At 42.1% G+C, this 22,564-nt stretch overlaps 1 protein-coding gene across 6 annotated transcripts in view; it reads right to left on the bottom strand.

Moving 5' to 3' along the window:
* GRAMD2B (GRAM domain containing 2B) overlaps positions 1-22,564 on the bottom strand; it is a 113,576-nt gene that overhangs the window by 51,802 nt on the left and 39,210 nt on the right. The window contains exon 1 of one of the 6 annotated variants that reach the window (XM_037138226.2): positions 7,174-7,364. The exons of 4 other annotated variants lie outside the window; for them this stretch is intronic. In XM_037138226.2, the coding sequence (XP_036994121.2) occupies positions 7,174-7,256 (83 nt within the window). In that variant the 5' untranslated portion in view covers positions 7,257-7,364. Of the gene's footprint in view, positions 1-7,173; positions 7,365-22,564 lie in introns of those variants that run through there. One more of the 6 variants, XM_053665333.1, reaches the window with a different exon arrangement.

The raw sequence follows: 22,564 nt of genomic DNA, 5'->3' as shown, positions 1-22,564 counted from the left end.
TGCATAAAATGTGGTAACAATACCTATCTTGGTACATGTATATAAGTAAAGGCACTTTCAACACTGTCTATAGTGCAGAGCAGATTACCTCATCTTGTCTGAGCTTTGATATAGTTTCTGGAGCTACCTTTCCTCTCCTTTGAAAGAGGGTCAAATCTCGAAACAATATATTCCTTTCCTCTACTCTATTTTCCTATGGGCAAGGGCCTCATCTTCCTCATCTCAGTGATTGCTGACCTTCAGCATGACGCGCCACGCAACTACTTAGTAACTTCAAATTGAGAACATGAGCAAATTTCTCTGGCCAGTATCGGTTGTTACATACTGCCTTTCTTCTAGCTCATATGGCTGTACTCTCTCATACGTCTGATATGTCCTGATGTTAAAATTGGAGTTCAGAAAAAATAGGATCTTTTGGTAAGACTTTCAGAAAAGGGTCTAATAAAATCAAGGAAAAGCATAAGAAATCTACCAACTTCATGTCAAAAGTAGTCCTACAGATCTTTATTATTAAAAGAGGGAGAGAGGGAAGGAAAGAAATACACTCCTGACAGCGCGCAGAGCACCACGTTAGTTGTACAAAGCATCCAGCACAACATTTAAGTGGTCAGAACCCAGCGAGGAGCTGTTTTCCAATGAGTTACAGAAACAATGCAGTGGTGATGAAAGTTGAAGTTCATGACGAACTGGTTTCTCACTCAATTTGCAATACACTTCTTTACGGCGCTACACACTGGGGGTTTCAAAGTAATTTGTGGGATCACGAGGTAACTGTTTTGAGATAATAATCCTGAACAGTAAAAGATACAAGAATTGGCATTTTTCTGAGGTTCTTTGTAGTTCTGAACCCACTGCGCCTGGAAGGCATAATCTGAAAACCCTAGCGGATGACACACCATGGATATAATCAGACACCTGATAGACACAGGCTTTGAGAACCCAGCGCAATGCACGCACAGGTCACTGCCTCCCTCACAGGAGAAGAGGCAGGTCAAGCACCCTGCCCAGTGCACGAAACTTCGCTGACAGGACGCAGAACAGCCAGGGGAAAGGAGAGGAACAGCATCTGCCAGGACAGAAGCAGGTCATACTGACTATCATAACAAGTCAACAAAAGTTTTATGATACGTAAAACATGTCTCAATAAATCTGCATAAAATAATCTGCATCTTTAGACATCGTGTCTCCCGATGAGTGTGGGAACCCACAGCACACACAGAGGGACCGATGAGGGAGGGCATATACTACATTAGTGTGTCTCAGCGAATGCACCTGAACTTGGCTTTGCTTCTCTTCTAAGGGTAAATAAACTTGAGCTTCTCCTCAATAAACAACACTTCTTCTTCTTTAAGGAGAAAGAACAGTTGTTAAAGAGGCTGTGGAGGAGTCTCTCTCCAGCACCTTTGCTTTATGTGATTTCCAAATGTGTTTAGCTCTAAAAATGAGCACTTAAAAAATTAAAAGATGTTGAAAGGGGGTTCTATTGGAGTTTAGCAAATGGAAAAAACTCAGCTGTTTGAAGATGAGGAACCATGAGAGAAAAGCTGAGTGCCAGGGGGATGTGGAAATCAATGGATCATAGATAAAAGTTTTGAATAACAGATGCAATAAAATATAAATAAGCTCACAGGTTAGTACACAGGGATGGCATGAGACCCTTTTAGCGTGAACGAAAACCCAGGAGGCAGTGCTGGGGTCATGGCAACACTCAGATGTTGTCACAAGTGCCCTCAGGCTGAACAGACGGAGCCAAGGCTCAACGAACAGAACACTGGTGCATGCTACTGTTAGGAGTTCAGGCCTTTGGAATTCCGACTATTTAGTTCAATTACCTTTATGGCAGACTCCCACCTCCACCCCACAACACGTCCCAGACCCCCAACAGTGAGGACTAACTTAGCTACTTAACTAACTTAGTTTACGGAGAGTTGGCATGCCCGGCACTAGGCAAAGTGCATTTGTTCATTTCCCATTCCAATTTCAAAGCAAGCCTACATGAAAGAGATGCCGTAAGTATTACCCTTCACGGATAATGAACCCGAGAATGAGAGGGGCTAAGTAATTCGGAGGGTCACATTTCTAGGAGACACGAAAGCCGGGTTTTAAATCCTACTTTCCTAGAGCCTACATTCTTCACAACTTTATATACCGCCTTAATAACTCAACAATCTCCTATGATATTGATCTCTAAACTGACTTGGTTCATTGAATTATTTTTTCCAAAATATTTCAACCAGAACACACTGTTTATTTTTCTCCATTGTTTCAAGCTTTTCCATTGATTGTTAGTTTAATATAATTTTTATACTTTGAATATATTATACTGTTTTCTTCCTGCCTCAAATTTCCCATTGAAAAGTACACAGGGTAATCTGTAAGAGTTAGTGACCTGAACATTAAAATGAAAAAAGAACTGTTACAGCCCTGGCTGGTGTGGCTCAGTGGATTGAGCACAGGCCTGTGAAGCTAAGGGTCACTGGTTCGATTCCCAGTCAGGGCACATGCCTGGGTTGCAGGCCAGGTCCCCAGTAGGGGACACATGAAAGGCAACCACACATTGATGTTTCTCTCCCACTCTTTCTCCTTCCCTTCCCCTTTCTCTAAAACTAAATAAATAAAATATTAAAAAAAAACAAAAAAAAGAACTGTTACAAATACAAATGGAACGAAAAATAACACACGCATAATACATATTATAGAGATTCTCTTGCTAAATGGGCACTTCCAAAGCTTGCAGTTAAACAAGCACTAAGAAATCTCTAATAATTATTTGCCTTTGCTCCTCTCGCTTCTAAGTCAAGATCCATCCACAACTTCAACCCCCAATGTGCTGTGTACACAGACAGGATGGTTGAATAATACATGCTTTCACTGCAGGGAATTCATTTTTACTTGAGATCACTACTTAAAGAAATGTCCCTAAAATCACTATCACTTCTTTTTTTTTTAAAGATTTTATTTATTTATCTTTAGAGAGGAAGGGAAGGAGAGAAGGAGAGAAACATCAACGTATGGTTGCCTCTCGTGAGTCCCCTGCTGGGAACTGGCCTGCAACCCAGGCATGTGCCCTGACTGGGAATCGAACCTCAATCGCGTGGTTCGCAGGCCCGCGCTCAATCCACTGAGCTATGCCAGCCAGGGCCTCACTATCACTTCTTGATAAAACCAGAGAGCTTCCTTTCAAGGTAAATGTTTATGTCGCCCACGTCTACCTTCTCTCTCTCCATGTCTGGGGTTGAACAAATTTCTGGAATTCTTACGTCCCAAGTTATTCAAACTTATATGTTAAAAATTCAAACTGCATTACAAGCGTATGTTACAAGTAATGTAACTCATTATTTGAACGCGAATCAAAATAACTTTTGCCCAGAAGTGTATCAGCATTAGTTTCAGATACTTTCTGAAATTCATTCAAAGTAACCTGCCCATTACTAAATCAGATGCACAAGAGCCTTTCGGAAATAAAAGTGCCCCTCAGAAAATGGTGTCAAAAAAGTCAGGCTATGTTAGTACTGTCTATGTATTGGGAACATAAAATGCAGAATGAAAAAGATAATGAAAGGGGGGGAACTAGAATCTTAAAAAACAATAGGCTGCTAAGTTATCAGCTCTTAGTAAGAAGAGGGGCATCAAAGCATATTATACACCTCAGTTTAGGGGAAGTGGTGTCTTGGCCTCCCCAGCTCACTGACAGAGGGTGTTGATGGTGATTATTTGTTGGGTCCTCTGAGTAATGAAAAAAGAAAAATATGATTGCAATCTAATTAGGGGAAAGTTAACCAATACACACTACACCAGTGTGTGAGTTGATATATGTTAGCAACTTACAACAGTACTTTGTAGATAATAAATGTTCAATACATGTTAACTGTTAATTGAGAGTAATAATAACCACAGCTAAATTTTATGGAGCTGCCCACATACATGTTATACAAAGAAACACGGATAGGAAGAGATGAGTATGTCCAGTAATCAGGGAAGGCTTTAAATGAAGGCAAACTTGGTTGATTTACAGAAGTACAGAGAAAGAAGACAGGGAACTACTTGAGCACAGGAATAGAGGCGAGGAGAAGTATGGAGGGAACCTTATTTGGTACTTAACCTGTTGCTTCTTTTCTTCTGAATTGCCACCTCTTGAGAACAGGGATGCTACTATGACTGTTTGGCGGTAAAAGATGCGCACACTGGCTCATATTAGGAAATGAGGCTGAAATGGTCTGTGTTGTTCAGATATTTAAGGGTCTCAAGTTCTTGGCAGAGGAGGCTTAGTGTTTTAGAGTAGGTCATGGAAGGTCATCATAGATTCCTCAGTGGAGGGGTACAGATTCGGCAATCAAGTTCAGGCTCCAGAGTTAGAAAACTCAGCCTTAAATTTGAGCTGTTCTCTTATTAACTGTGTCTCTGCCTAGTTGCTTAACTTCTCAGAGCTTCAATGTTCTTCCTGGTAAATGCAGATAATGGCGTCTATCTCATTCTGCACGAACATGAACGTAAAGTGGTGAGCACACTGCTCAGCACATAGCATTCTCAATAAATGTGGCGATTACTACCCGGGAGGCTGGGTTCTAGGTGATGAGGCCTATGTGGGGGTAGTCACAGATCCAGGGAAATCGGGACAAGCAGGCCATTCTAACACTCTTGGAAGAAAATGCCCATCGGGACACCTGACCTTGAAGAGTTTTGAGCTTAGTGACCATTCCCCTAAGTTATAAGGTTCAAAACAGAGGAATTAGATTGGGTTTCTAAGCGTAACAATTTGGCTACTCAAAAATGATTTCAGACAGGGAATTAGCACACCAATATATCACTGTGATAATGCATCTGCCTTCCTCTTAAACTTACTCTTCTGTTGCCTGAGCAAGAGTGTAAGAGCTTACAGGAAGAGAGTGTCTAAAATCTCAGAATGAATCACGAGATGACTTCAGTAGGGCCGGAAAGCACCAGTTTGCAGGGGAAAATAAACAAAATCCCCAATAAACCAAGAGAAAGTTAACAAAGACTGCCAACGGGATAAACATCCTCACTCTGGAGATGGTTAAGGGCCAAACTTTTAATAGCATCATGTTTGTATGCTGTGTGACTGTGGCTACCAAAGTCCCTAGAAGTGCATTGATATTCACGTGTATCTGTCCTTAACCCCCTCAAAACTGCTCTTGAGGTTCCAGAAGGGCAGATGCCATGTCATGTACATTCCTGTAGTCCCCACCATTACTGAACAAATCATACACATCCCATTACTTGTCGAACTGAAATGAAGCTGAAAGTGGCTGTTAGAATGAAAGGCTCTGTTGGGGCCTTGAGCTTCAGTGCTTACCATCTACAAAAACATGTTCCCCAAATCTAAAGCATGTTGAGTTCAGAGAATTAGTCCAAATGCTGTAGGGGAATTTTTTCAGTCATTTACAACAATCTCCTTGACTGAATATCTAGATGACTAGGAACACGAAAATTCCAAAACTCAGTAGCTCATGGGTAGGCTGGGTCCTTCTACTTTGTGTAACTACAACTAAATCTTGTCTGCAGGTGAGTTCTGACTACGAGTTTAAAGTCCTGGTTCCAGTCTTGCTGGTGCCACTGAACACTCCTGTCACCTCCAACATCTATGAAATGGTGATAAGAACATCCACAACACTTTTTCCAGGAAGTTACATGTGTAAGAGAATGATTAAGAGCAAAGGAAACAGATGACATTTGAGAGTTTATCCTTTTCTTACACTTGAACTATTAGCATAGAGTTAGGTTTTTACTGTGGGGTGAGGAAAAAAACATTTTGTGAGGGTTATACTGATGGCAATTTTTCTCCATCATCAACTTGTACACAAAAAGTAAAGAACATTAGCTTAAATGAACGATATCAGAAGGGAAACGAGAGAGCAGCCAGGGAAGTGGGCACTGGACAAGAATATGACCAAAGCCTCCGAAACAATAAATTAGAGCAGCTAAGAAAGCTATTCCTCCAAAACTTTAGCCCAAACGTCAACAGACACACACATCAAAAATGCTGTTATAAACACAAATCTTTATGTGGAACCCCGCTGTGAGTTTTAAAAATCAGTAAATGCAGAAATGATGAATGATGAAGATGGAATCTTCACTTAAATAATTTATCATCTTTTTATATTAGCATCAATAAAGTATTTTAGGTACCCCCAGTAGTTGGGTTACATAGAAATATTGGACTTATTTAGATATTATGTCTTAATATTTATCTTATTCAGATACTTATCTCCACATCACTTAATGTTATGGTGATGGCAAAGAAGCCAATACCGAAAGATTCTCTTCTTTTTTAAAAGAATGTTTGGGGATAACAATCATGGAAAGACTCATGCTTCTGCAGAGAAAAGGGGAAACAAAGCAGCACAGGGAACACAAGCTTCACTGCAGAAAGCTAATCTCTGCGGCCACAAAATGTGAGTTTTAAGTTTCTTAAACCAGAAGAATGTATAGGTCAAACAATGTGCAAATCCTATTATGGGCATTAATCATTTAGGAGGACAGTCACAACCCAATATTTTAAGTGTTTTATTATGTATTCATTGTGCTCCCCAACCCCACTCCTATAATCTCTCTCTCAAAAACAAAAGTGTACAAGTTTGTGTTAAGTACCCAACCTAAGGTCTTGGGGGAGGGGGAGATAAAGCAATGCTTCATATTTTCCACTACTTTCCCACCCCTTTGAGAGGAAACGGCGAAGGAATTGGGGGGAAGACACCCCCAAGGTCTGAATCAAAGGCCGAATACACATCCCTGTGAGACCGACGACCAGACAACATCTACAACACAACCGCATCCTCCCACACGCCATTAAGAAGTAGGACGACAGAAATAAATGTCAGCGCTCTGTTTCTTGACAGGGCGTAGAGATCTGAATGGGTGTCCCAGCCCTCCCCTGGGAATTACAAAACACCAACCCTGCGTTCGGCTCCAATCATTCCCATCCCATCGGACTGCAAGCTACCGCGCCTTTCTGAAATGCAGCTGCGCCTTTTCTCGACCACAGAATCTGAGAAAAGGGAGAGACCGGGCGCCCCAGTAGGAGTTCAAGCCTGAGGCCCGTCCGTGGAAAAGTTCAGAAAACTGTCTCCACCCCAAACCGAGCCCCTGGCAGAGAGGCTTGGGCAGCGAGCGCGCTTTCCATCGCCCGGGACCGTCCCGGCTGAGAATACTCACTGGGCTGAGCCCGCTTTGCTGTCTCTCTTTCCGAGCACTTTGGCAGGCTTGGCGTCTTCCACATCTTGCTGTAGTTCGGTCATCGGGGCCGCGTCCGCAGGGCACCTTCAGTCCTCCGCGCGCCCGCCGTCCCGCCTCCGGGTCCTCCTCCCGCAGCTCTGGGCCTCCCTCGGGGGCGCAGGCCCAGCGCGCCGCCCCGCGCCGCCCCCGCGCCCGCCCCCTGCGCCCGCCGCGCCTCCGAGCCGGGCCGCGCTGCCCGCCGCCAACACGGACTCGTTCGAGCGGCCGCGATTGGTCCGAGCCGGGGTGGCGGGGCCGCGGAGGAGGGAAGGGGAGGGCCGAGGCCAAGTGACAGCCTGGTTCCCCAACCCAGGAGGCGGAGGGAGAGAGAAAGGAAACCTGTTGAACTAGTCTTTCTGAGAGAGGAAGCCAATTGGCCAGGCAGGTGAAACCTTTGCCTAAGAAGGCATCACACACCGTGTTTAGCTTCCTGGTACGAGGGGCTTCTTCCACCCGGACTGTAACGAGGGGGCTGAGAAATGAACAGCCAGCTGTAGGTGCAGGAAGCGGATGCGACCAAGTGAGGCTGCTTCTCACGCGGATGCGGTGTGTGGGCTGGCTGACCTCTGCCGCATCCTAAATTATTCAAACAGGACATTGCTTTGTTGAGGACTACTTCGTGGGGCCTTAAACAATACTGTAGTTCAATAACAATGGTAATAAGAGGTCGTTGTTTGTTTGACCCTTCCTAGTGCTGTGGGAGAGAAGCTTTCATCAAAATCTCCTAACACATGTTGGGTATGCGTTCAACCAATAGAACGAATGCTTCTTCTTCCCGCCTCTTGGTGAGTTTTTTGACTTGCTAGTTCTGTCTGAAGTTTTGCATTTGAAGTCTCCATTTATTCATGGAACTTTTTTTTTTTTAGGGCTGCCATGTTCCAGGCATTCTTCGAAACATTCGCTTCTTATAATGAATAACTTGTTGGTGGTTTTCAAATTTGCTCAGAGTATTTGAGGATAAGAATAACTTGCTGGAAGCCTAACTTGACTTTAAAACAATTCCAAGTGGCAATAGTAGAGCATGATATGGCTGGGGAAAAATGACTAACTCTATGCTCTGGGGCTGCAAGTCCTTCATTTGTCTTTTAAAATTAATTACAGATTTAAGAATAATTACAAAGGCTATGCAACCATAGTGTTTATATAAACGTATATATGGGTGTTTATATGAAAGGGTTTCAAAGAAAACACCTCCCCTTCTAAATAACCTCAAACATTTTGGAGATGCCTGTCCTTTCCAAAGTTTTATTCCTTCTCCATTTCCTAGCTTATATCATTAGAAAACAAAAGTACAGTTCTGTAGCCTGCTTGCCCCAAAATCAATTCTTGTGATGCTTGAAAAATAAGTAAAAATATTTTATGTAAAAATTCCATGAGTATTCTCTATTTTCCTGGTTGGCTTTTTTTTTCTTTTCCTTCCTGACCACTGACCCCTCCTGGAGAAGCCCAGCTGGGTGGTGTAGGAAAGGCTCTGGGTGACCTGGAAGCTTGGAAGTGATGCTCTTCAGTGTCCATAGCTGGCTCTTCCTGGAAACATTAATCTTTCAGCCTTCACATCCTTTCTCTAGCTCCACCCCCAACTCAGGGCTGGGATTAGCTAGAAATACAATGAGCTTGTCACCACCCCCAAACTCTGGGCAGCGGCTCTCTCCTTAAATCTCAAGTGCTCTCCAAGCTGCCCCACTACAGAACTCAGACCAGAACTAACCTTTTTGGCCCTTGGGTAATTTTTTTCATTGTAGTAAAATACACATAATATTATTTTAACTATTGGTAACTATACAATTCAGTGACATTAAAAACATTTACAATGTGGGTAACCATCACCATTATCTATATCCAAAATTCGTGGGTTCTTTTTTATCATCACCAACATAAACTTTGTAACCATCCAACAATAACACTTTCTTTCCCACTTCCTGGTAACCTCTATTCTACTTCCTGTCTCTGTGAATTTGTCTGTTGTGGCTCCATCATATAATGGAACCAGACAACATTATTTCTTCTGTGCCTGGCTTATTTCACTAAACATAATGTTTTCAAGGATTGTCCAACTTGTAGCATGTACCAGTGCTCCATCCTTTTTATGGTTAAATAATATTCCATTATATGCACATTTGTTTATCCATTCATCTGTTGATGAACATTTGGGGAGTTTCTGCCTTCTGGCTACTGTCAACAATGCTGCTATAAAGACTGATGTACAAATATCTGCTAGAGTCCTGCTTTTCATTCTTTTGGGTATATACCTATGAATGGAATTGCCAGTCATGAAGGCAGTTCTATGTTTAACCTTTAACAAGCCATGGTCAGGCCTCTTCTACTGCATGAGTAAAGGCAAGTGTTCCCAGCACAGGCTTACAGCTCATTTGCTAAGCACTCACGTTGCCCTGAAACCTGTTCTTTAGTGTATTGGATGAGGACTTCAGCAGTATGATCTCAGCAAGAAGGGAGGGGAGAGGGTAGGGGTAGGGGCGTGTGGGGAAATAGCAGATAGTCCTTTCCTAGAGTGGGGAGGAATTAGAAAAGAGCAAGAAAACTACATTATTTTACAAAGTGACATTTGCCTATGTTTGAAAGATATTGTGAAACAGCTTCCTAACTTATTTATTCTTGGGGCTATGCTTCTGATAATTTGCTTACTCTTCAGGCTATTGTACAGTAAAATGGGATACAGTATTTAAAAGATGGCAGAAGGAGTTCCAGCCAAGATGGAGGCATAGGTAGAAACCCTTCGCTTCCTCTCACAACCAAAAGGAAGATGACAATCAATCAACAACCAGAAGCACCAGAAAATCAAACTGCATGGACCTCCAACAACCAAGGAATTAAAGAAAAAACCAACTAGAACAACCAGACCGGTAAGGTGGACCCTGTGGGGCGGGTTACCCAGAAAAACCATAGCAAGGCGGCTAAGAGGTGGGGCTGACTGCTGAGCTCGGTGGAGTTGTGTGGAAGAGACTGACTTAATGGGGAAACTGAGACCCAGAGCTGACTGTGGGCTAGGGTTGGGGTAGCCACGGTGGGAGATACTTCCAGTCTGACTCCAGAGTTTTGTTGGAAAGCGCGTCAGAGACAATCAGGTGAGCTGCATTGCTCCCTCTCTGGCCCCGCCCCCACAGGCAATGCACCAAAGAGGGTTGCCCCGCCTGGGTGAATATCTAAGGCCCCGCCCCCTTACAACCTATTAGCTGCTCCAAGACAAAGAAATATAGCCCAAATGAAAGAACACAGAAAAACCTCTGAACTAAGTGATTAGGACATTGCCAACCTAACTGATGGAGAATTTAAAGCCCTGGTAATCAAAATGCTCACAGAACTGATTGAACTTGGTTGAAAAATGAAAGAACAAATGAAAGATATCCAAAATGAAATAAAGCAAGATATTGAGGAAACCAACAGTGACAAGAAGGAAACCAGGATTCAAAGCAACGATTTGGAACAAAAGGAAGAAACAAACATCCCACTGGGTCAGAACGAAGAAACAAGATTGCAAAAAAATGAAGAGAGGCTGAGGATGTTCCAACATCCAAATCATAGGGGTGCTAGAAAGAGAAGAGAAACAGCAAGCAATTGAAAACTTATTTGAACAAATAATGAAGGAAAACTTCCCCAATCTGGCAAAGGAAATAGACTTCCAGGAAGTCAAGGAAGCCCAGAGAGTCTCAAAGAAGTTGGACCCAAAGAACACACCAAAGCACATCATCAAGTTACCCAAGATGAAAGATAAGGAGAGAATCTTAAAAGCAGCAAGAGAAAAGGGGACAGTTACCTACAAAGGAGTTCCCATAAGGCTATCAGCTGATTTCTCAAAAGAAACCTTGAAGGAAGAAGGGGCTGGAAAGACATATTCAAAGTCGTGAAAGGCAAGGACCTACATCCAAGATGACTCTCTCCAGCAAAGCTTTCATTTAGAATGGAAGGGCAGATAAAGTGCTTCCCAGATAAGATCAAGTTAAAGGAGTTTATCATTACGAAGCTCTTATTATATGAAACTTTAAAGGGACTTATCTAAGAAAAAAGAAGGTAAAAAAATATGAACAATGAAAGGACAACAAACTCATTACTATCAACAAATGAACCTAAAAGAAAAGAAAAACAATGAAAACAAAAACTAAGCAAACAGCCAGAACAGGAACAGAATCAGAGAAATGGGCATCACACGAGGAGTTCAGTGGGGAGGGAGAAGGGAGGAGTAGGGGGGAAAGGTACAAGGAAGAAACAGCATAACTGGTAGGCATAAAATAGATGGGGAAAGATAAAAAATGGTATAGAAAACAAAGGACTCAAAGAACTTACATGTACAACCCAGGGACATGAACTAAGGGCGGGGAATACTGGAGGGTTGTGGGGGGAAGGGTGGAGGGGGGAAAAGGGGAGGAAAATTGGGAAAACAGTAATAGTATAATCAATAAAAAATACTTAAAAAATAAAAGTAAAAGATGGCAGCAGCCAAACGATAGTGGAATTTTCACTGTAGTGTGAGAAAAATTGAGACTTAAGATTATGTGTAAAATATATTTTATTGATTTTTCCCTTATAAAAATCCCTTCACTTCTATTCCTCTATGCCTCTGGGAACATAGTTTCTTGTTTCTAATATCAAAGAGTAGTTCCAGTTGATATTTTTTCCAGTTATTGCGGCAGGCCAGTAGAAAATACATGCCCAACTGATCATCTTTCAGGAGGTAGGGACTTCCTTTTAATAGTGTAAAATATTGATCAAATGTTGGTCTCTTTTTAAGACTGATTGGCTGCACTGTGCATCTGTCCATAATCCCAGGAGCCGAGTTCAGATACGAGCTTGGAGATATGAGTGGAGCTAAGGTTGTAATGTATGCTGCAGTAGTTACCTAATTTATGGCACGTGGCAGGTTATTACTTATTAGGCAATGTAAGTGCATGTAATGTGTTGTCACATGCTTGTAATTTTATGCATGCTGTCCAAGGACATGTTTTAGAAGATGTTGATGCTCCTACTGAGACAGAACCTGGAAGCTCAGTAATACTTTAACTATGCATAATATTTGATATACCAATGTCATAAGTCAAACAATTCCAGGAACATGCATCATACCATTCCTGTTTCAAAATTAAGGTCAATAATCCAAAGGAAGAAATGGGAAAAACATGAGAATTGCCCAAAGGAAGAAATGGGAAAAACATGAGAATTGCTCTATCCTTAGAGCCATATAGTGACACTGAAGAACTTATAAGACTTTACCCAGCCAAGATGGAAGTATAGGTAGATACACTTTGCCTCCTCACACAACCTAATGGACAAAAGCAAACTTAAAAACAAAAGTTAACAGAATTGCCAAATATCAAACTGTATGGAAGTCTGACAACCAAGGAGTTAAAGAAGAACATTCATTCAGACTGGTAGGCGCTGTTGAGATGGGCAGCTGGGCCGGAGAGGACTCATGGCAAGGAGGCAGCTGGAGGACCAGGTGAGGCGGCAGCTGGCAGAGTGGGAGATCCCACATTTGCATGCAGATAAACTGGGAGGAACAACTGGGGAATGAGACAGATTGCACAACCCAGGGTTCCAGTGAAGGAAAAGAAAGCCTCAAACTCTCTGGCTGTAAAAACCTGTGGGGGTTGAGGCAGTGGGAGAAACTCCCAGCCTCACAGGAGAGTTCATTGGAGAGACCCACAGGTCCTAGAATGTGCACAAACCCACTCAACTGGGAATCAGCACCAGAAAGGCCCAATTTGCTTCTGGGTAGTGGGGGAAGTGACTGAAAGCTGGCCAAGAGCCGAGCAAGCAGCATTGTCCCCTCTTTGACCCCACCCCCACCAATAGTGCCATAATGCAGCAATGTGGGTTGCCCCACCCTGGTGAATACCTAAGGCTCTTCCCCTTACTACGTAACAGGTTTGCAGAGACAAAGAAATATGGCCCAAATGAAAGAACAAATCAAAGTACCAAAAATAGGATGAAGCAATGGAGAGATAGTCATCCTATCAGATGCAGAGTTAAAAACACTGGTAATCAGGATGCGTACAGAAATGGTTGAGTGTGATCACAAAATAGAGGGAAAAGTGAAGGCTATGCAAAGTGAAATAAAGAAAAATAATCAGGAAACCAACAGTAAAGGGAAGGAAACCGGTACTCAGATCAATGATTTGGACCAGAAGGAAGAAATAACATTCAGCCAGAACAGAATGAAGAAAGCACAATTCAAAAAAATGAGAGGCTTAGGAACCTCCAGGACAACTTTAAACCTTCCAATTTCTGACTCATAGGGGCGCCAGAAGGAGAAGAGGAAGAGCAAGAAATTGAAAAGTTTTTTGAAAAAATAATGAAAGGGAACTTCCCCAATCTGGCAAAGGAAATAGACTTCCAGGAAGTCTAGGAAGCTCAGAGAGTCCCAAAAATGTTGGACCCAAGGAAGCACACACCAAGGCACATTATATATATAATTACATTAGCCAAGATGAAAGATAAGGAGAGAATCTTAAAAGCAGAAAGAGAAAAGGAGACAGTTACCTTTAAAGAATTTCCCATAAAACTATCAGCTGATTTCTCAAAAGAAACCTTGAAGGAAGAAGGGGCTGGAAAGACATATTCAAAGTCGTGAAAGGCAAGGACCTACATCCAAGATTACTCTCTCCAGCAAAGCTTTCATTTAGAATGGAAGGGCAGATAAAGTGCTTCCCAGATAAGGTCAAGTTAAAGGAGTTCATCATCACCCAGTGCTTATTATATGAAATGTTAAAGGGACATATTTCAGAAAAAGGAGATGACCAAAAATATGAACAGTTAAATGACAACAAACTCACAATTATAAACAACTGAATCTGAAAAAAAAAAAAAAACCAGAAACAAAAATGAGCTAAGCAAACAACTAGAACAGGAACAAAATCACAGAAATGGAGATCATATGGAGGGTTATCAGTGGGGAGGGGGAGAAGAGAAAAGCGGGGAAAGGTACAGGGAATAAGAAGCATAAATGGTAGGTACAATACAGACAGGAGAAGGTTAAGAATAGTATAGCAAATGTAGAAGCCAAAGAACTGATATGTATGGTTGTACCCATGGACATGAACTAAGGAGGGAATGCTGCTGGGTGGGGGGTGCAGGGTGAGGGGAGTAAAGGGGAGAAAAAATGGGACAACTGTAGTAGCATATTCAACAACATATACTTAACAAAGACTTTATAAAAATGTAAGAATGAAAGTTGACAACCATTATGTGAAGGAGACCATTATTGAATGACTTGTGTGAAATATGAAAGAAAATTTCTTGATGCATGCAGTCATTGAACATTGGGATGCGATTCTGTAGTAGGCTATGGAATCTCCTACTATAGAGGCCTTTTAAAAAATATTTAAGAAAATCAAATAGAATGGTTCTGCGTCACTTTCCCTAAGCCAAATTATACTGCAGAGGAGGAAATCTGAAATATGTACTCTATTTTTCTGTCTAGGGATGAGGCAAGAACTAAGCTTAGCCCCTGTGTGGAGAGGAATAGGCAAGATGGGAAGGGCTTACTGATCTCCGGGGAGATGGTAGTTGGGACGCACTAGTATAAATCTGATTCTGTGAGAAAGCAGAGCAATAGAAACTCTTCTAGTTCATCATTTTTTAAAAAAAGAAATGATGCCATGAAAACAATAAGTTAAAATATACCCCAAAGTTTTAAAATATGTGTCTGCTTTCTGTATGATAATGCAGAGGGCAAGTGGGGAGGACTCAGCAGTGATTGCCCCACCGGGTTCTGAGGGACTCTGAGGCGCTTTTGAACTGGATGCGGGGAGAGGCTGGCATTTGAACTTAGGTCTTCTGATGTCACTCCTCCCTCCTGGCACTCCTCCAATATACAGCCTCTCCTCCTTCCGTTAGAACTCTTCCACATGTTTCTGTTCTGTATTTGTTTCTGTATGAGGGTAGGGAAAAAGGTTGCCTGCCACACACCAAACAAGTTTTAACAATCAAAGCTTCATCATCATTTTTCGGAGAAGACCCTGAGCTTCCTCGAGTTTAGTGACTTGGCTAAAATTACAGTGTCTCATGAGGCCAAAGACCCAGTTTTCCTGACTCCTAGTGGGGTGCTTGGAGGGCTACAGGAGAGTGAACAGTGCAAAACAAAGTTTTGACTTATAGGAGAGTATGTGTGGGGGGTGGGAGTGGGGGGGGGGCAGGGAAGCCCAAGGACCATCAGACATATATAATGTTTGTGGGGAAAGAAGTGTTTGAATCTAGAGTTGTCTTCGGAGTGCATTTTGCAGTTACCTGTTATTGTGTAACTAACCACTTCAAAGCTCTATGGCCTAAATCAATACTTTTTTCTTTCTCACGGTATGGTGGCTTGATGGGGCTCAGAAGGTTGGTTCTTACTGGGGTCTCCTATGCACCTGCGGTCAGATGGCACCCAGGGTTGGAGTCATTTGAAGACTCAGCTGTGCTGGACATGCACTCCCATGTCTGTGCTTTGGCTGGAATGGCTGCAGCAGCTGGGGACCGGCTGAGCATTTTCATCTCTCCACATGGCCAGCTTGGGCTTCTTTACAACATGGTGGTTTCCATGTAGTTAGACTCTTTCCATGGAGGCTAGCTGTCTACAGAGTGTGTGTTCCATGATACCAAGGTAAAAATCTGCAAGGCTTTCTATGAGTAGACTTGGCCGTCAGGCAGCTTCACATTCTGTTGGTAAAGGTGAGCCACAGGGCCAGCCCAGGTTCAAGGCAAGGTGTGGATACAGGAGTGCAGTTCACCGGGAACTATCTTTGGAGACCTGCTACCCCAGTGCAAGAAATAGATTAGGCCCTCTGACTGTAGGCACTTTGTCATCGGGCACGTGAGTAAATGGCCATTTCTAACAGCACTGTTCTAAATGCATGAGATGCAGAAGTGAGCAATACAGACACAATCCATTCTACCATGGCTCTTATGTTCTAGTGCGAGAAACCAATAGTTTCAACAGATAAGAGAGGTAAAAAACAAAACAGAAAGCCATGGAGAAGAAGGAAGGCCTTTTTACACGAGAAGACCAGGGAAGCCTTTTTGAGAGGTGACATCTCAGCTGAAACTCGAACGAGAGGAAGGAGAAGTCCTGTGGAGTCTGACTGCAGAGCTGGCTGGCCGGAGGGAAGAGCGCGGAGGACTCCAGGCAGCACTGAGACTGACATACTCTAGGGACAGTAAGACAGCCTCTGCTCTCCACTGTGCCTGCCGTAGGAAGAGGGAAGAGAAGGCTGGTGGGAGATGCTCTCGGAGAGGTATTATCTTCCCTGTCCGTTTGTTTCATCTTTGCTCTCCTACAAGAATGGAATCTTCTCCAGGAAACAAGAGACACGTCTGTCATGTTCACACAGTGCTGGTTCTTTTAAGACCTTCAGTAAATCTTTGTTGAATGTACGAGTTGTTGGGTGGTTTTCTAACTAATGGTTCTCAGCCACACTCCCCTGGAACTCTAGTTGACCTGAGATGTTCTAATGTTGAACAGATAGTAGTCTTTTTTGCAGCTTGGAGGGGAAAAGAGTGAACAAAGAAGAAATATAACTCATATGCCTCCACCCCCACCCACCAACTAAAAAAAATCTTTGGCTCATGCTCCTTCTCACTTGTGTGCTAGTTAAGTGCAAGCACTTCAGATATGACTCCCAGATGGCCTAGCTCCAGGTCACGTCCAAGAATCACTGTTTATAATCCACAGGCAACAGTTTAGAGTGATGGAGTCTCATGGTTTCTCAGAGGAAGTCATACAGCTACTTCCTTTTCTTGTTTTGGGAACTAATGATCACACCTTCCATGTGAGGACTGGCCTTTCTCTTTCCTCACATCCTGGTTAGGCATGTTCTGTTTTTCTCCCTGTGGGCTGTTTTGTTTTTTTAATTTCTTTCTTTCTCTTTTTAATTTATTGATCAGAGAAAGAGAGACAGAAAGAGAAAGAGAGAGAAATCTGTTTGTTGTTTGAGTTATTTATGCATTCATCAGTTGATTCTGTTATGTGCCCTGACTAGGGATGGAAGCTGCCACCGTGGCATATCAGGACGATGCTCTAACCGACAGCTGCCCAACTAGGCCTGTGAGATGTTTTGACAGTGTAGTCAGTGCAGTGCGATCGGCACATTGTTTTAAAGCAGTTTGTACTTAATTATCATTAAAGGAGTTTCTGCAGGTTACCTGTTTCTTTATATCACTTTTTTGAATACTTGTTATTGCTTTTTCTGATTTTTCATTCCTTTTTACATCCTTTCATATGACTGTTCCTTCCTGACAATTCCCATTAGCATTTTGTTATCTTTTCTTCCTATCTGTTCTCTATGTAGCACGATTCATTTAACATTTTTTTCCAAAAAGTAAACTGGCAAAGAAGGAACACAGGAGAAAGGAATGCAGAAAACACCTCAGGCAAATAAAATTTTCCCATTTCTCTCATGTAGCTTCGGAATCTTTTGGATGAATCATAAATAGACCCTTCATTTGAGGCAAATTGAGCAGCTTCTCCTTCCTTCCTTCCTTCCTTCCTTCCTCCCTCCCTTCCTATCAACATTTTGTTGGTTTGTTTTTGTCCTTTCATGCCTATTGTGTGCCAGGCTATATTCTGGGTAACGGAGCTATGAAAATAAATAAGCACCTGCTTGCCGTAAGTGAGGTTTCAGTCCAGGGGAGAGAGGTCAATAAACAGATATTTACAAAATATACATAAATAGAACTTTCGTCAAAAACTATCACATTCACATGTCACAACCAGACACTTGGACCAAGTAACGTCATGATGTCAAATGATGGGGAGGGACAGGAAATGGCTCCATGATGGGTCGTATTCTTCTGTTTTGGATCACACACAAGCCACCCCCCAGCCCCCACCCCATCTGCACAACTTGTGGAAAAGTCTCTGGATGCCCTAGCCTGAGCATCAGGAGAGCTGGGCTCTGGTCCAAGCACTGTGCTTTGTTCTGGAGTGTGCATCTATTAATGGAGTACAGCATTTAAGGAACAGAATGCTGGCCTCCAGGAAAGGACCTGGAGCTCGTGGCTGCAGCGGTCTCACTTCCCGCCTTGCACAGACTAACTGTAGGAATGGGCACGGACAGCAGTGTGCTGACCGTGGGAGTGGGGGGTGGATAAATGGTCATGGAAAAATATAATAAAAGATTAAAAATGAAGAAAAAACCCAAGCTTTTTACGCAGAAATGTCACATCTACCAAACTGCAAAATGGTGATTTTAAACAAATTTTATTTGGAGAGAAGTATTATTGAAATCGACTCAAATGGGAAAGGAATGGCGTGTACCCCTTCCTATGGGGCTTCGTGCTTCTTTGTGTTCATTTCCATTTTTAAAGCAAACCATCTGCAAACAGAATGTATTCCTGTGTGTTAACATCATGGAGCAATTAAAATCAGAATTTTATTTTTGTTTTTATTTGTAGTCAGTCAAAGAAAGGAAGTTGAAAGTTCATCTTTCCTCCATACCAAAAACTATATAATGAGATCTTTAATAAGATGCATAATAGAGTAGAAGGAGGTTCAGACATTAGAAATGCTCGGTCCTCTAGAATCTAGGCCCCCGGATTTTGAGGAGATACTGTATAAATCTGTAGCAGACGGTACAAAGGGACAGGAGATGAGAGCTGGTGGGAATGGTCTCGGTTCCTGGCTTCTTAGTGAAAGCCCCTAGGTGGTCCCACTAGAAGTCAAGTGGGCTGTCCATCGTGCCACAGAGACAAACCCTACGTGGTCCTATAGTATCTGCTTTTCAGCCCGTGTCCAAGGCATTGCCTGTGCTATCCTTTCAGTGAATGACTGGCCTGAGCTTGTTGAGTGACTTGTCCTGGCAATCGAAGAGCCCTGACCTGGGGCGATGGGGCGTAGGGAGTAAAATAAGGACATAGTCAAGAGTCAGACCGATCTGAGAATCCTAATATGCATCTTACTACTTCCCCTAAGCCTCAGTTTCTTTACCTGTAGGGGGAAAGAGGAATAGCAGTAGTATCTATTTTTATAGGGCAATTTAAAGAGCTAATATATATGAAGAAATTAGTACAGCATGCCAGGTACCTAGTAAGCACTCATATACACTATTGATTATCATCATCGCATTATTATTGACCAGCATAATATCTTAGTGAATTGAGGGTACTGCCCTCCCTGAGTTCATCGGCCCTCACTATTTAATGACAGCCCACAGCGTGCAGAATGCTGTGTGTCACATGCCAAAGGGAGTTCCTGAAGCTATAGAAGATGTAACCTCTGTCCCCCGCTGCAAACTTCAGGCTGATTTCTTTAATTCACAAGCTAAGACTGCAAATTCAGGACAGCGGCATTGATACATTTACTTGCTTGATCTCAGTCATAAGCTCTTGTGTGTCCTTGGGTTTTCTTCCTCTCAGATGCATTTGCCGCTGTACAAGTTCAGTTTAACTAGTGAAGGAGTCATGAGTCCATCATTATGACGCCTTATGGAGCGGATGCTTATGGTACCTAGGGCGACTGTATGTCGTGATTTGCTTGGGACCTCCTGATTTAGTCCTGGGTTCTGGCATAATTATAACAGAGTCTCCTTTTGTTCTGAAAAAGTGTCCCTGTTTGGAAAATTTACTGAGAGCCAACCTATAGTATTGGCCAAACGAAAATATCCTATTAGCTCAGTTGTTTAGACTAGGTCTCTCATGATCCAAACTCTTGGATCTGATTGCCTCATTGTCTACTAGGCTGCCTTCTGTCACTCATTTACTCCCAACTTTTATTAAATGACCTGAAAGTTATCAGAGGTAAAAACAAACGTGTGCAAGAATGTCAAACTATTACAATTACTTGGAAAACAAAGCAAAGCTCATGTTCCATTAACGTCAGATTAGAGGCATCTTACGCACAGAGTTGACAGCTTCGTGACCCAATCAAGAGCCTGGGTGTAAGTGACTATTATTATGGATAATGACTTGGCTAATTATAAACCAGAATTTTTGCTTAGACCTCACTGAGTCACACTTATGTTGATACTGAGGCGCTAAACAATCTGGTTTAATTCCCCAGATGCTTTCTTTCCCCAGGCATCTGACTTTTCTACAGTAAGAACTTGAAGGCTGTCTGTCTTAAGTGCTAGGCTCTGGTTTTCAGTTTATCACCAGTGAGTGAATTTCTTAGGGGCTTGGGTAGCTAATGGTTACTAAACTGCCAGTGAGTAAGCTTTGTACTGGAAAACTTTAGCACTTACAGAAAACACACACACAAAATCAGGTTTAGGGCTTCTTTTTTTTTCCCCTTATTTCTATTTTGGATACCTGCTCTATTTAAAAGTGTGAATAGCGGTTACCTTGTGGGTATGGATTGACAAGAGGGAAAAGAACTTTCAAGGGTGCTGGGAATGGTCTGTGTTTTGCTCAGGATGGTGGTTACATGGGTGGGTGCATACATAAAAATCCATAGAGAGTATACTTAAGATTTGTGCATTTTAATTCCTTTAAATGAAACCTCAATTTAAAAAAGTAAAAAGAAAAGCCTCAAAAGTCTTTAGCCAATGCTGGTTACAAAATATATTCTGAGTTAAAAAAGGAGGAGAAAAAAAAAACAGAACACCTACTTACATACAGATTTTAATCTCTTTTTGTGCCCTTGGATATCAATATGATCATTGTTCTTTATTTATTCTTTTCTCTGGATATATGTCTCATTGGCTCTGTCTTAAGCTTTGATAATAAAAATTGAAATTATGGCAACAGTTTTTGGACAGGCCTTTTCCCACCTACTTTCATTCACATGTTTATTTCAGTATAAAACATTACAGTTTTTAACTCTTAACTGTGCACTTTTTGCATAGCCTATAAAACATCTGTTGAAAGCCCCCTGAGCTGTATCAGGCACGATTTATGGTGAATACTGTGTGTCTTCACCACTTGGGTTTCAGTTTATCAGGTGACTGTTCAATAGGTAGTTGTCTTGCACGATTAAAAGGATCATGAGAAACAATCAGTTTTTGACATAAAGTAGAAGGCACATTAAGAGTTTTCAGATATTTTAGAAAATATAGGATACTCTCAAATTTTATTTTATTTTTCAATCTACCTCCAAAGTGTACACTATAGTATGTTGCCAGCTACACAATGACCTAAGGCTTAGGTGCGTTCAAGAACTGAGGTCACCTACAATTCAAGAAAAAAGAAAAAGGAGGGAGGGGCTAAAATTAACTGAGTGCCTCCTGTGTGTCAGGCATGGTGTCTGCTATGGATTATTTACTCTTTACAACAACCCAGGGAGGACTGTCTCATTGCATGAATGAAAAAACCAAGGTTCAGAAAAGGTAACAACTCTCTCAAGATCACATAGCTAATAATTCTGTTCTGTTGTTTTCCAAAGCTTGCTCTTTCTTGTGCTGTTTCTGGTGACATCACGAGAGGTGAATTCTTAAGTGATTAAAAGATTTAAAGGGATTTTTAAAGATAATCTCATCACTTTCACTTGTTTAGAGGTAAGGAAACTAGGTCTAGGAAGGTTATACTGTGTCCACCTAGGCAATGTACATCTCAATTGCTATGTCTGCTACAAGCTTCTTTTACTCCTTTCCCTGTATGCCCACCTCATCCTGCACCCCTAACCCACCATAGTCAGAATTAAAATCCTTCACATGCTATACTGTGTGGTGGGCAAGGGTGAGTAGCATTTGGACACTGGGTTTCAATTCCTGATCTACCACTGAAGAGCTGTGTGACCTTGAGTAAGTTCCTCAACCTCTCTGAGCTTCAGTTTTCTCACTGTAAAAAGGGAGCTTTCTCATAGAGTGGTTGGGATCATTAAATGAATTAAAACATGGAACGCCTTTAGAATAGGGTGTGGCATATGCAATAAGTGTCTTATGACATTAGCAATTAGTTTTTATTATTATGCCACATACTACCTTTCTCTTGGTTTAGTTACAAGTGCACAGACTTGTGTCCCCAGCACGATGGAGATGGTGTCCTGTTGCATATCTTTGCAATTCTCGCCTCAGTGCCAAGATCAGTCTTAGCAATTCTCGACACCCAACATTGGACTGATTTCATTTCCTAGTTAATGGCTTTCCACATTTTCCAAATTTTCCCAGTTAATGAGGACATCAAGTGCAGAATCCAAGCCTTCCAGAACTTTTCCTGCTACTCAAGGATCATTGATTATTGATTTGCAGGTTGCCATTTGCCCCTTGGATTCCTCATGCTTTTGGGAATCTAAAAGTACTTGGGTAGTTGCGTGTGCCCAGATTCCATTTGGGAATTAGTTATTTCTTTTTTGTCCCTTTAAGGGATTAGCATTGAGCATGGGCTGACTTTCTATCCTTGGTATTATATGGCTGATGCAAACCAGTCTAATTAACAAGTAAGTGATTCTGGTGTGTGCTTTCTATTCACA

The sequence above is a fragment of the Artibeus jamaicensis genome, unplaced genomic scaffold (genome assembly GCF_021234435.1).
Source record: "Artibeus jamaicensis isolate MK-2021 breed Jamaican fruit bat unplaced genomic scaffold, CSHL_Jam_final contig_402, whole genome shotgun sequence".
NCBI lineage: Eukaryota > Metazoa > Chordata > Mammalia > Chiroptera > Phyllostomidae > Artibeus > Artibeus jamaicensis.
This window is presented reverse-complemented; position numbering and strand designations above follow the sequence as displayed.